This window comes from Amblyraja radiata, chromosome 6 (assembly GCF_010909765.2).
Source record: "Amblyraja radiata isolate CabotCenter1 chromosome 6, sAmbRad1.1.pri, whole genome shotgun sequence".
Taxonomy (NCBI): domain Eukaryota; kingdom Metazoa; phylum Chordata; class Chondrichthyes; order Rajiformes; family Rajidae; genus Amblyraja; species Amblyraja radiata.
This window is the reverse complement of record NC_045961.1, coordinates 92,631,131-92,645,872: the sequence shown is the minus strand read 5'-3', so window position 1 is coordinate 92,645,872 and position 14,742 is coordinate 92,631,131. Positions and strand designations below refer to the sequence as shown.

The 14,742-nt window shown below is 39.5% G+C and overlaps 1 protein-coding gene across 1 annotated transcript in view; it reads left to right on the top strand.

The window, feature by feature from the left end:
- The window catches only part of tmem131 (transmembrane protein 131), a 181,371-nt gene that overhangs the window by 132,749 nt on the left and 33,880 nt on the right, over positions 1-14,742 (top strand). Inside the window, 10 exon segments of the mRNA XM_033023248.1 lie at positions 872-976; positions 2,674-2,760; positions 3,036-3,188; positions 3,348-3,423; positions 3,531-3,648; positions 4,623-4,758; positions 5,123-5,232; positions 7,112-7,178; positions 12,303-12,454; positions 12,730-12,872. Of these exon segments, the coding sequence (XP_032879139.1) occupies positions 872-976; positions 2,674-2,760; positions 3,036-3,188; positions 3,348-3,423; positions 3,531-3,648; positions 4,623-4,758; positions 5,123-5,232; positions 7,112-7,178; positions 12,303-12,454; positions 12,730-12,872 (1,147 nt within the window).

Sequence of the window (14,742 nt, the reverse complement as noted above, 5' to 3'; positions counted from 1 at the left end):
TGCCTTAGCAGTGTTCTCATGGCATCGTTATATGCCACCTTTAGTCTCTGCATACTTGTCTTTAAATAGTTCGACCACAGGTGCGCAGTGTAGAGGGGTGTGCAGTATGCTCTAAATAGCGACATCTTCACCACATCTGCACACGCACCAAATTTACGCAAGAGGATATTTGCCTGTACATACAGCATGCGTCGTTGCCTATAAATATCCTCATCTGTCATTTGTTCTGTAATAATATGCCCTAGATATTTTATCTTATTACAGACACTAAAATTGTTGTCAGACAATATGTCAGACATATTGAACCTCGAATCAACAAATGCAACAAATTGTTGTTGAAAGGGTCAAGATTGCAGCAAGTCTCCACCCTGTTAAAACATTCATAGAAACATAGAAAATAGGTGCAGGAGTAGGCCATTCGGCCCTTCGAGCCTGCACCGCCATTCAATATGATCATGGCTGATCATCCAACTCAGTATTCTGTACCTGCCTTCTCTCCATACCCCCTGATCCCTTTAGCCACAAGGACCACATCTAACTCCCTCTTATATATAGCCAATGAACTGGCCTCAACTACCTTCTGTGGCAGAGAATTCCAGAGATTCACCACTCTCTGTGTGAAAAATGTTTTTCTCATCTCGGTCCTAAAAGATTTCCCCCTTATCCTTAAACTGTGACCCCTTGTTCTGGACTTCCCCAACATCGGGAACAATCTTCCTGCATCTAGCCTGTCCAACCTGTACTGTTGACTTGGTTTGTATTTGATTGTTTATTTGGTTGCTATTCTTTCCGGATTAAGATATTGGGAATTATATCAAGCATATGAAATCTATGATATGTACTCGAACACAATCTTGTGCATTCTTTGCAGGTGATACTAGCTTTGGGTTATTATGCAGTGTTCAGAATGAAATTGACTGCAAAGGAACTTGAAGATCAATATGATGGAGCTGTACAGATTACAACAGATTATGAGGTAGGATATATAGAAGCACAGATAATGTAAAATTAGTATTTAAAAGCTTTAAACACTTTACAAGGGTTATTAAGTTTTAAATTGTGTGCATACTCAATCAAGCTGACTGTCACTCAAGTAGATAAATTGATCTATTCAGCTGAATCAAATCTTAATTTTAAATTAGTATAGAAAATTTCAAGTGATTCACTTTTTTTTGCCTATATCTTCAAATGGGCTGCTAATTGACTTTAAAGTGTGTGCTATAAGGCCACATACATGGTAAGTACAAGCAGGAATACATTTGGTGAAGATGTAGTTCAGGTTCCATCTTATTCACGGATATGAATACAATATCTAAGCAGCTGAGAAACTCCATATATGGAATGGAATACTTTATTGTCACATATGACTAGGCACAGTGAAATTATTTACTTGCATACCGAATGTATACAAATAGAAGCCATCTACGGCGCTGACAAAGTTAAAAAGCACGCCGGCTCCTCCTTTTGTTTTCTCTTCCCCCCCACCGACAGTGGTTCCCCCATGCCGATTCCCCATTGTCCTTTGTTCTCCCACCCTCCCCAATTATCCATTGTTCTTCCCCACCTCCCTCTCATGGTGGTCCCGCAAACCCACCCACACACACACGCCGGGTCCTCCATTGTTCTTCCCCTCTCTCCTCATGGCGCCCCCCCCCCCCCCCATGCCGTGTCTTCTATTGTTCCTCCCCTCCCCTTCACGGTGGTCCTCCACGCTTTCATCGACCCGCGAGGCCCCATCGTCACGATGCTTCACCGCTGTCGACACCCCGACCCACTCCGTGGTGCAGACCTGGGCTCAGTCGGCCGCTCCACCGACCCGGACTCTGATCGGTGAGGCCCGTCCCCTCTGTCTGACCCACGAGGCATCAAGACCGTGTAGGCTCTATGTGTAACTACTTGTTGCATTATTTGAATTGACAATAAAGTTTACTTTGACTTTGAGGTGAAGCCTAATTCTGTACTCGCCTGCCATCATGTTGCATCTTCAAATCTAGGTTATAGATAAAAATGAAAATAGGTTGAGAATCAAATTTGGATCTTTCTGAACTGCAATTTGTACAGGTAAAGCCTTAACCAGTTAAACAGAGTGCAAAAGTTTGCAATTATACATGTATGAGTGATTGCAAGTAAATCAGTCCACGCAAAATCATCTAACCTGGAAACTACGGGAAAGTGTATAGAAGTTTCCCATTGCCTTGTGAAACTTGCATTCTATCTTCTGTATATGCAGCAAGATCTTCAGTTGATTGAAAGATACAGCATAGAGACAGACCCTTGGGTCCAACTTTCCCATGCCAACCAAGAAGCCTCATTTACTCTAGTCCCACCTGCCCGCGTTTGACCCATATACTTCTAATTCTTTCCTATCTATGTGCCTGTCCAAATATCTTTTAAATGTTATGGGACCTGTCTCAACTAGGTCGGGATCGAACCTGGATCTTTGGTGCTGTGAGGCAGCAGCTCTATCAGCTGTGTCATTGGTGTCCTCTTCGCCATTCGCCCATGACCCCGAGTCTTCCCCCTCAGTGCATTTCTAGCAAGATCTAATGAATTCGAAGGATTCGTGTGCAAATGCTAATATATTTGGGTGCGGAGTAGTTTTAGTAAATTGTTACATTTAGTGACATTTGCATTTATTGACAGTTAACATCACCTTTATCTTTTTGTTTACAGATTTTAACAATCCCAGTAAGAGCACTTATAGCTGTCGGTTCGTTGGTTTGCTCACCCAAGCAGATTGTTCTTCCATGCTCATTTCCAGTAAGATAATACTATTGCTATTCCAATTTTCAAAAATTCAAAAATGTGAAGGTTGATTCATGCTGTTTTTAAAATGTCAAAACATACAACGAATTAGATGAGTGAATAAAATTTGAATTGCTCACTTTTAGGCAATTCTTTTTGAATAGAACAAAACATTATAACTATAATGACCCATGTTTAACTTAGTTTTATAATCTGGAACAATTGTAAGGTTGTCAGTGTTTTGCAATTTTGGTTTTCCCAATTATAAGCCTACAACATTTATTTTACAGGGGAAGGTAGTTCATCATAGTTTAAATATAATGAGTTCCTTCTCACAGAAGGTGAAACTGCAAAATATACGTTCTCTAACAGAGGATGTGCGATTCTACTACAAGAGAATGAAAAATAACAAGGATGATTTAGAATCAAAAAAGAGATCCAAGGTTTGTCATATTTTGCATTTTATAACTTATATGAACTATCTTGCATCATTGCACCGATGCTTCAGTTAGATGTCTCGTTAACAATCTGTTGTCATTTTTATTTGCTTTGATATAACTTGTACTGGACTGCTCTCTTCATGATATTTTCGTTCTTTACAGATTGCAAATATTTATTTTGATGCTGGCTTACAATGTGGTGATTATTGTTATGTGGGATTACCGTTTCTATCTAAATGTAAGTATTTATAATTCGTCTTTCTCATATCAAATATATGCACGGAGAAAACGGGTGGTTCCTGTATTCAGCTTTTTTATTTCTTTCATCTCATTCCCTCTTCCTAGCGGAGATGAGATCACAGCACAGTCTCGCAATGCAAGATGATGCTTGGGATGCAGACTGGGATTTATATAAGAATTTGTACAAAAAATGGACAGAACTGAAAGAAACCTCAGGGCACAAGTGAGCTAAATTTCAGTTGTGAAAATATGCAATTATTTCATACAAAATGTGCTTGGTTAATTGTGTGATAGATCAAGTTGGCTCGCCTTCCATTCACCATCTCCTCTTTTGGCCCCAATTAAGTTAATTTCCTTTTCCTGTGTATCCTGATGGAAAGTGAATTTATATGCCATCATCCTACATCCCTGAGACACGTGTTTCACAGGGTGAATGTGTCTTTAATGTGCCTGTGAAGTTAGATCTGAGGAAGCAACAACAAGTCTTGTTCAGAAGTTCGAGACAAAACTTTCTCACTAAATTATTTAGTATCTAAACTTTTGAATGCTATTTTAATGTCGATTTGTTTTTGTTCCTCAACGTTTATTGGCATTCGATGGAACAATATAATCAGTGGCTGATTGAGGAATAACTTGGAGGGGGTTTTCATGGAAGGTCTGGCACACAATAGCAAACAAGTAGGTTCAAGGCAGTTTGTATCTCAAATGGGATACCTGCAAGTTTATAAAATAGTAAGCATTCAAATCTTGCTTACCTATCCTTCCCCATCCTAGTGAAGTTAGATTGCAACGTATTCTTACAAATCAGATGCTTGATAGATTCAATAGAGTTTTTCTGTGGTGAGTAATAATTTTCAGTTCGGCCTTGATATTGGTTTGTGCTCTCATGTCACTAGCCTCAAAAGACCACAGCACTGCCAATTAGAATGCATTAGCCTTATCATAAACATGGAAATGTGCTTCTTTATGATCACTGCGTTCGTAAGTAAAATGTTGGTTGGACAAATTGGTTAGCAGATTAAAGCAGCTAGAATAGAAACATTAATTTGTGCGCATTAATTTGGATACCCTGGCGTTAACAGTAGAAGATCATTTGAGTGCTTAATTGGATATTGCACTGGTCTTTCACTTTTTGCATTGTTGTAATCTGAGTTGTGTATTTATGCGAATATTCTGAAGACTTTTTTCCCCTTTTAGGGTGGATGTTGTTTTTGAAGTAGATACAGACCTTCAAAAAAATGTTCAAGCTGTAATCTCATCAGAGCTTGTGTGGCCATCATTACTTAATGCAACGCATTTAATTTTCCCACTGACAAACACAAACAACACTTCAGTAAGTATTTATCAAAGGTCAATAGAAGTTTTTTTTTTTTTTTACTGTTTATTGTGCTTAGCTTTATACAAATGTTCACACAGTAATCTGGATAAACTGGGAAATGACCATTGCTTAAATAAAAAAAACATAGTGTTGGAGTCATTCAGCGGGTCAGGCAGCATCTCTGGAGAAAATAGATGTGCGGCGTTTCGGGTTGGGACCTGAAGTGATCCAGACCCGAAACATCATCTTTTCCATTTCTCCAGGGATCCTACCTGACCCACAGAGTTACTCTAGCAATTTGTGGGTTTTTTAAACTCAGCATCTGCAGTTTGTCTTTTTTACAAATGACTATTGCTGTTGTCTTGTTTATTTTCTGTAGGAACAAGAACTGATTTTAGAAAATCCAGCCGATGTACCTGTGTTTGCTCAGCTTCTTCCTTTAGCATTGTATCCCAATCCTTCATTTGTTGCAGATGTGTTATTGGAAAGGTATGTGTTTACTTTTTTTAACATTATTTCCCTATATTTTTTCTTTAACAGTAAGACTCAATACAATCAATAGCCTTTGTGCTTTCCCCCCAATTAACTTGTACTATGTATCTGGGTAGGAAACCCGAGAAGAGTTCCTTCTTAACTACTTTAACTCCCGAGTATAAATGCATACCATATGTTTAATTCTGTTCTTTCAACTGTTGATTAAATAGGGATTAAATCCGCTGTCGTTCTTTGTAGTAGCCGAGTCAGTTCAGGCAGTGAGTGAAAATCAAAAAAACTGAAAATGTTGGAAAGCTAAAATAGAAACAGAAAACGATGGAAACATTCAGCAGCTCAGGCAAGCTTTGTAGAAAGATGTACAATCAACATTTCAGTTTGAGATCCCTATCGCAGAATTGGAAAAAGTGAGAAAACAAATTATTTATGTTTGCATATACAGATGTATAGGGCAATGGGAATCTCTATGGGAGAGTGTAAAGTAACCAGTGTCATGCTGTAACAAAACTATCTAGACAATTGAAGCTTCCCTCGGATATTAATTTGTCTTTTTTCCCCTCACATACTGCTTACTCTGCTAGGTGCTTCCAACATTCTCCTTTTCTCTGAAGTCTGAAGAAGGGTTTCGGCCCGAAATGTTACCTATCTCCTTCGCTCCATAGATGCTGCTGCACCCACTGAGTTTCTCCAGCATTTTTGTGTACCTTCTCCTTTTTGATTTTGGTTCTTTGCAACAGTCTGTCCAGCACTGTACACCATTTGTATATAATTCTGTTTGTTTTCTCTCCCACTCACTACCATTAGTCTATCAAGCCCTTAGCTTCTTAAAAGCAGCTCATCACCACAATAACCCTGGCTGCATGCATGCCAGGCAATCAGAACGATTTCTTTAGTATCCATCTCCTCCCGGCACTTTGCAGTTTAAAACAAACTTATTTTCTCTTCCAATTCATCAGCCTGAAATGCCAACTCTCTTTCCTAATCGTGGCTTCACCTACTGAATGTTTCTGCCTTTATTTCATTTATTGGATTTTGAATGGTAACTGTATCAACCACTGTTCAAATCCCATAAAATAAATCTAAACTAGTGTGTATTACCATAACAAAATAGTGTTACATTACAGGGGAAAAAACATCTTTGGGCCCAAATTAAATCTCACCCATTCAGATCCCGGGTGGGTGTCGAAGGTCTTGTTGCTGTGCCAAAGAGCAGTGGAGTTATTCCTTATGTCCTTAATATTTGACTTGCTTTTACTAAGTTGGTTTGGGATATCTCCATAATAACTACACTCAAAAATTAAAGTACTACTTTGCTGTAAAACATAGGTCCTCTGTAAGTATCTTCAAGTCACTGTAAAAGAGTAATGCTAAAATGCACTTGCCAGAGTTTCCTGGTGCCCTGAGTTGAAGTATTTGTTGCCAAAGTCGTCAGCTTTAAATATTGGTGATATGTTAAATGATTCTGGATAGCTTTAATTTTCAAAGGTTTTTGACATTTCAGTAGCATCCTATGAGGCATTTTAACTTAATAGCCAATATAAACTGAAAAGGTAATCTCCAGAAATGTATAAGGGATGCTGTTTCCTGTTTGCTATCTTGAAATATCATTGTGCTGCTTCCCCTGTTCTCTAGTCTTAGGTAATCTTAGTTAATTCCAAAGAATTGCCACTCTTGGTATACAGCATTACTACTGATGAAATGCAACTAGGTTTAAGTTGGATGTGAAGATGGATATGCATGTAAATGATAGTATTGTATGTTGAGAAATGTTGACTTCGCAATGCATCTGACATTTGTAAATGCTTAGATAAAATTATGTATTCTTCGTAAAGAAGAAAAATCTGCATTTTCGTGAAATGTGTACTTTTGATTTCAGACTTCGCTTGGGCAAACAGGCAAATCTGGATACAAAAACACTTGAATTTACGATTGTCTGTAATCATGTAAGTAAAGAAAACTTGATCAAATGCAAACAAATCTTTCCATTTGAGAGTTAATTTTGAAGCTGTGGATTCGATCCAATCTGGTTGCCTCCTTGGATTCCATTGAAAGTTAATTAGATGATATCAAATCCTGCACCTGTATAATGGGAGAGGGGCAGCTTTTCTCGTTTGTGTGACCGACATTAATGGCTCAAGAAATGGGTGTTCTAAGAGAATATTAAAGATCAAATTTCACTGCTTCATTCTCTGAGAAGATGTTTTTAAACAAAACATGAAGCCCATTTTATTTCTGGCATGTTCAGAATTCCTGATGCAGCATGGACAATACAGATTTTGTCTCCAATTTTACTCGATGCATTTTTTTTGAAGAGTACTAAATTATAATATGCGTTCAAAGTAAAGCTTCCCAAATAAATAATTGAATGTATCAAATAGATTAGGCAGCTGTGCAGAATGAGAAAATCCCAAATTTGACATGGATTATGTTAAATAAAGTAAAAGTTGGGGGGAAGGATACTCCTTGTGTTCTGGTGTAGGATTATTGTTAAAATGGCTATTATTCTGTATCCAAATTTGGTAATATCTTTTTAGATGGTGATATTCTTTAATATTAAGCAATTTTAACAATTCTGTTCCACTTGATATTTGGTGCAGTTCACCAATTGGCTTGGTGTAGAAAAGATTGCTAACTTTAACACGAAACTACATTCTGTTCTATGCTGTTCTACAGAATGTAGTTTCTCATTGACAAGAATGAATGGGCATTGCCTTAAAATCTATCTGACTGACTTTCCTAAAGGTTTGCTGAGTTATGAAATTTTACTGGCTAATTATTAAAGCTAGTGTTTAATTATGTGCTGGAAATTTGAAATACAAACAAATAGTGATGGAAATACTCAACAGGACAGGCAGCATTTGTAACCAGAGAAACAGCATTAACATTTTAGGTTAATGATTTTCATCAGGCTATGATGGAATATAATTGACCTGATGTTAACAGCTTTTCTATTCACAGATGCTGCCTGATATGCTGAATATTCTCAGCATTTTATGTCTTTGTGTAAGGGTTTATATTTGAGAGATTTATTTGTTCCAATCGAGTGGTTTAAATCCCCATCATTTAACTCGCTTTCATTAAAGCTGGTGTTTTTTTTTAAAAACAGTGTTTGGATTAGCAAGGTACACAAAATTGCTGGGGAAACTCAGCGGGTGCAGCAGCATCTATGGAGCGAAGGAAATAGGCGACGTTTTGGGCCGAAACCCTTTTTCAGATTAGCAATACAGTTTCTGGAAGTTAGTGAACTAGTGGGGGGGAAAAAAAGTCAGTTCTGAAACGTAGGTTTAGGTTAGGTTTATTATTGTCGCATGTACCGAGATACAGTGGAAAAACTTTATTTTGCATGCTATACATATAGATCAGATATACCATACATGGATACAATCAGTTATAACATATAACATATAACAATTACAGCACGGAAACAGGCCATCTCGACCCCTCTAGTCCGTGCCGAACACATAGTCTCCCCTAGTCCCATATACCTGCGCTCAGACCATAACCCTCCATTCCTTTCCCATCCATATAACTATCCAATTTATTTTTAAATGATAAAAACGAACCTGCCTCCACCACCTTCACTGGAAGCTCATTCCACACAGCTACCACTCTCTGCGTAAAGAAGTTCCCCCTCATGTTACCCCTAAACTTCAGTCCCTTAATTCTCAAGTCATGTCCCCTTGTTTGAATCTTCCCTACTCTCAGTGGGAAAAGCTTTTCCACGTCAACTCTGTCTATCCCTCTCATCATTTTAAAAACCTCTATCAAGTCCCCCCTTAACCTTCTGCGCTCCAAAGAATAAAGCCCTAACTTGTTCAACCTTTCTCTGTAACTTAGTTGCTGAAACCCAGGCAACATTCTAGTAAATCTCCTCTGTACTCTCTCTATTTTGTTGACATCCTTCCTAAAATTAGGCGACCAAAATTGTACACCATACTCCAGAATTGGCCTCACCAATGCCTTGTACAATTTTAACATTACATCCCAACTTCTATACTCAATGCTCTGATTTATAAAGGCCAGCACACCAAAAGCTTTCTTTACCACCCTATCTACATGAGATTCCACTTTCATGGAACTGTGCACAGTTATTCCCAGATCCCTCTGTTCACCTACATTCTTCAATTCCCTACCATTTACCATGTACGTCCTATTTTGATTTGTCCTGCCAAGATGTAGCACCTCACACTTATCAGCATTAAACTCCATCTGCCATCTTTCAGCCCACTCTTCCAACTGGCATAAATCTCTCTGTAGACTTTGAAACTCTTCTTCATTACCCGCAACCCCACCTATCTTAGTATCATCTGCATACTTACTAATCCAATTTACCACACCATCGTCCAGATCATTGATGTACATGACAAACAACAGTGGACCCAACACAGATCCCTGTGGCACCCCACTCGTCACTGGCCTCCAACCTGACAAACAACCATCCACCATTACTCTCTGGCATCTCCCATTCAGCCACTGTTGAATCCATCTTGCTACTCCACCATTAATACCCAACCATTGAACCTTCTTAACTAACCTTCCATGAGGAACCTTGTCAAAGGCCTTACTGAAGTCCATATACACAACATCCACTGCTTTACCCTCATCAATTTCCCGAGTAACATCTTCAAAAAATTCAAGAAGATTAGTTAAACATGACCTTCCAGGCACAAATCCATGTTGACTGTTCCTAATCAGACCCTGTTTATCCAGATGCTTATATATATTATCTCTAAGTATTCTTTCCATTAATTTGCCCACCACTGACGTCAAACTAATAGGTCTATAATTGCTAGGTTTACTCTTAGACCCCTTTTTAAACAATGGAACAACATGCGCAGTACGCCAATCCTCCAGCACTATTCCCGTTTCTAATGACATTTGAAATATTTCTGCCATAGACCCTGCTATTTCTACACTAACTTCCCTCAATGTCCTAGGGAATATCCTGTCCGGACCTGGAGACTTATCCACTTTTATATTTCTCAAAAGTGTCAGTACTTCCTCTTCTTTGATCCTCATAGTTTCCATAGCTACTCTACTTGTTTCCCTTACCTCACATAATTCAATATCCTTTTCCTTGGTGAATACCGAAGAAAAGAAACTGTTCAATATCTCCCCCATCTCTTTTGGCTCTGCAGATAGTTGGCCACTCTGACTCTCTAATGGACCAATTTTATCCCTAGTTATCCTTTTGCTATTAATATAGCGGTAGAAACCCTTCGGATTTACTTTTACCTTACTTGCCAAAGCAACCTCATATCTTCTTTTAGCTTTTCTAATTTCTTTCTTAAGATTCTTTTTACATTCTTTATACTCCTCAAGCACCTCATTTACTCCATGCTGCCTATAACTATTGTAGATATCCCTCTTTTTCCGAACCAAGTGTCCAATTTCCCTTGAAAACCATGGCTCTTTACAATTTTTACGATTTCCTTTCAACCGAACAGGGACATAAAGATTCTGTACTCTTAAAATTTCACCTTTGAATGTACTCCATTTCTCTTCCACATCTTTCCCATAAAACAAACTGTCCCAATTTACTCCTTTTAAATCCTTTCGCATCTCCTCAAAGTTAGCCTTTCTCCAATCAAAAATCTCAACCCTAGGTCCAGTTTTGTCCCTCTCCATAATTATATTGAAACTAATGGTATTGTGATCACTGGACCCGAACTGTTCCCCAACGCATACCTCTGCCACCTGACCCATCTCATTTCCTAACAGGAGGTCCAGTACCGCCCCTTCTCTAGTAGGTACTTCTATGTATTGTTGCAAAAAACTATCCTGCACACATTTTACAAACTCCAAGCTACAAACTTGAGTTCAAACTCAAGTAAATATATAGAGCAAAGTGGATGATACAGTGTGAAGAATATAGTTCTCAAAAGTGTCACGCATCAGTTCCTTAGACTTGCAGCTAAAAGCGCATGTAGCTTGTGTGTGAAACTACATGAAAGGCAAACAACCGTTTCTGTCATGATGTTTAAGAAGGAACTGCAGATGCTGGAAAATCGAAGTTAGACAAAAATGCTGGAGAAACTCAGCGGGTGAGGCAGCATCTATGGAGCGAAGGAAATAGGCAACGTTTTGGGTCGAGACCCTTCTTCAAACTGATGTGAGAGTGGGGGGGGGGGGAGGGGGAGAGATGAAGAAAGGAAGAGGCGGAGACAGTGGGCTGAGGGAGAGCTGAGAAGGGGAGGAGAAAGCAGGGACTACCTAAAATTAGAGAAGTGAATGTTCATACCGCTGGGGTGTAAACTGACCAAGCGAAATATGAGGTGCTGCTCCTCCAATTTACAGTGGGCCTCACTCTGGCCATGCAGGAGGCCCAGGACAGAAAGGTTGGTTCAGAATGGGAGGGGGAGTTGAAGTGCTGAGCCACCGGGAGATCGGGTTAGTTATTGCGAACCGAGCAGAGGCGTTCGGCGAAGCGATCGCCAAGCCTACGCTTGGTCTCACTGATGTAGAGCAGCTGACATCTAGAGCAGCGGATGCAATAGATGAGGTTGGAGGAGGTGCAGGTGAACCTCAGCCGCACCTGGAAAGATGGCTTGGAGTCTAGGGGGGAGGTAAAGCGACAAGTGTAGCATTTCCTGCAGTTGCAGGGGAAAATGCCAGGAGAAGGGGTGGTTTGGGTGGGAAGGGACGAATTGACCAGGGAGCTACGGAGGGAGCGGTCTCTGCGGAAAGCAGACGGGAGGAGATGGGAAGATGTGGCCAATGGTGGGATCCCGTTGGAGGTGGCAAAAATGTTGGATGATTATTAGTTATATGTGATGGCTGGTAGGGTGGAAGGTGAGGACAAGGGGGGGACTCTGCCCTTGTTACGAGTTGGGGGGATGGGGAGTGAGAGCAGAGTTACGCACCCCAGCGGTATGAACATTGACTTCTCTAATTTCAGGTAGTCCCCGCTTTCTCCTCCCCTTCTCAGCTCTCCCTCAGTTTCTGTCATGATGTACCTTTTAGATTTTAATTTTTTAAGTTGTGGTATGTAAAATGAGGAGATGGAAGGTAAATTTTTCTGGTGCAAATTAATAATTTTCCTTTCACTTCCTATTTTTTGTTTCCAGACATCCTCTGCTAAAAGTTCTTCTGGATTTGTGAAAGGCTCTGCTCGGCAGTCTGTGCTAAATGTCATTCTAAAGCCTGGTGAAAGAAGGGCTGTGACAGTGAAATTTGCACCAGTTCACAACAGAACAGTGGTGTCTTTAATTATTATAAGGTGTGTCCTATTACTAAATGGACCTCTGGCGCTTGTTTTCTAGTGTCTTCAGGTTGTGCCACTGATAGTTTTGGATTCTGTACTTAAATGATTGTGGTTTTAAATATATGCTAATTAATGCTAATTAATGTGATTCTTTTTAATTCGGCTTGATCATATGAATACACTTCTCGGAGCAATTACATATTTAATTAAAGTTTTTTATGAGGTTCTCTGCTATGTGGTGCATTATTGATCCATGAATGTCTTACTGACTTATTCTTTACCATGTGCAGAAACAATCTAACAGTAGTGGATGCAGTGGTGGTGCACGGGCAAGGGACAACAGAGAGCCTGAAGCTGGCAGGAAAGCATCCTGGACCAGGGAGTTCTTTGCGTTTTAAAATTAACGAAGTTTTGCTTAAAGACTGTTCCGAAAGTAAGTAATTTAATGCTGTTGAAAGTGTCATCATTGTTGTGGATATTGTTACAGTGAAGTAATAAAGAAATTAGGATAATGTTAAAATTGCAACTATTGGTCCTGTAAGAGGTGTTGCCAAAGAAGCTGCTCGGAAGAAGCTTCATCCATGAGAATTTATTGAAGAACAGCATCAATATCTTCAGGATCTCCCAAATCATATGAACAAATTAATTGCTTTGTGCAATTGTAAGCGCTGTGACAATCAATCAATACCAACACCAATTAAGAGCTATCATATAAATGGCAAGATTTAGTGATTAGATAATGCACAAGATGAGGTGCTTTTACCATCCATCCAGTTTAATTTGGTGCAGGAAAAAAAAACTCTTCCTTAATTCTACCTGAAATTCAATATCATTTTTTTCCGTTAACTTTGTTTTTCTAACCTAAATGCATGATTTATTGCAAAAGAAAGACCATACATTTTAACCACAAATTATTTGCCTGTGCTGTGAAACTTCAAAAGTACCCCAACCATTTCATAAAAATATATTTTTAAACATGAAATGATCAGAATGGTTGCAAGTGGTAGTGCAACATTATATACTTTAATACCCTTGTGAGGGCTTGGTAAATGTATTGTTACCACTGGTACTGGTTGTAAACTAGATCATCATCTGTGAAATGGAATTAGGTAGTGAGCCAGCATGGATTTAATGGGCTAACTAGCTTCATTCTACATTGCAAGGAAATGTGAGCATTAAACATTCACGTGCTGTGAGTGAGTGTGTCTGTATTCTTTAATTGAAGAAATTCAAATTATGGAGAAATTCTAAGATGTTAACTTCCATAGCATAAGTTTGAATCATTTGTAAAAGATGTAGAGCACAGTTAAAAGTTGATTTGAAGAATTGGGAATGAGAAGAGTTAGGCCTGTCTATTGATACTTTCCTTACGACCAATTTAAGAGAGAAAGATGGTGGCTAGATGGAATCAATTTAGGCTGAGAGTTCGATCCTTAGGCTAATTTGAATGTAATTGTTGCAGGATTATTTGAGATCCATATTTTCCCTTTTGATTAGAGAGGTTTACATAGATACATAGAAAATAGGTGCAGGCGAAGGCCCTTCGAGCCAGCACTGCCATTCAATGTGATCATGGTTGATCATCCACAATCAATACCCCGTTCCTGCCTTCTCCCCATATCTCTTGATTCTGCTAGCCCTAAGAGCTCTATTTAATAGAGAGTTAGAGCTCTAGGGGCTAGTGGAATCGGGGGATATGGGGAGAAGGCAGGCACGGGTTATTGATTAGGGACGATCAGCCATGATCACAATGAATGGCGGTGCTGGCTCAAAGGGCCGAATGACCTCCTCCTGCACCTATTTTCTATGTTTCTAACTCTCTTTTGAATGCATCCAGTGAGTCAGCCTCCACTGCCTTCTGAAGCAGAGAATTCCACAAATTCACAACTCTGGGTGAAAAAGATTTTCCTTATCCCATTTCTAAATGGCCCTTATTCTTAAACTGGCTGCTGGTTCTGGGCTCCCCCAACACTGGGAACATGTTTCCCGCATCTAGCGTGTCCAATCTCTTAATAATTGTATGTGGTTCTATAATATCCGCTCATACTTCTAAATTCCAGTGCATACAAGCCCAGTCGTTCCATTCTTTCATCATATGACAGTCCCGCCATCCCGGGAATTAACCTCGTGAACCTATGCTACGCTCCCTCAATAGCAAGAATGTCCTTCCTTAAATTAGACCAGAACTGCACACAATACTCCAAGTGTTATAACCTGCATGATCTCCCGGTGGCTTAGCACCAACTCCCCATCCCATTCCCAATCTGACTTTTCTGTCCTGGGCCTCCTCCATTGTCAGAGTG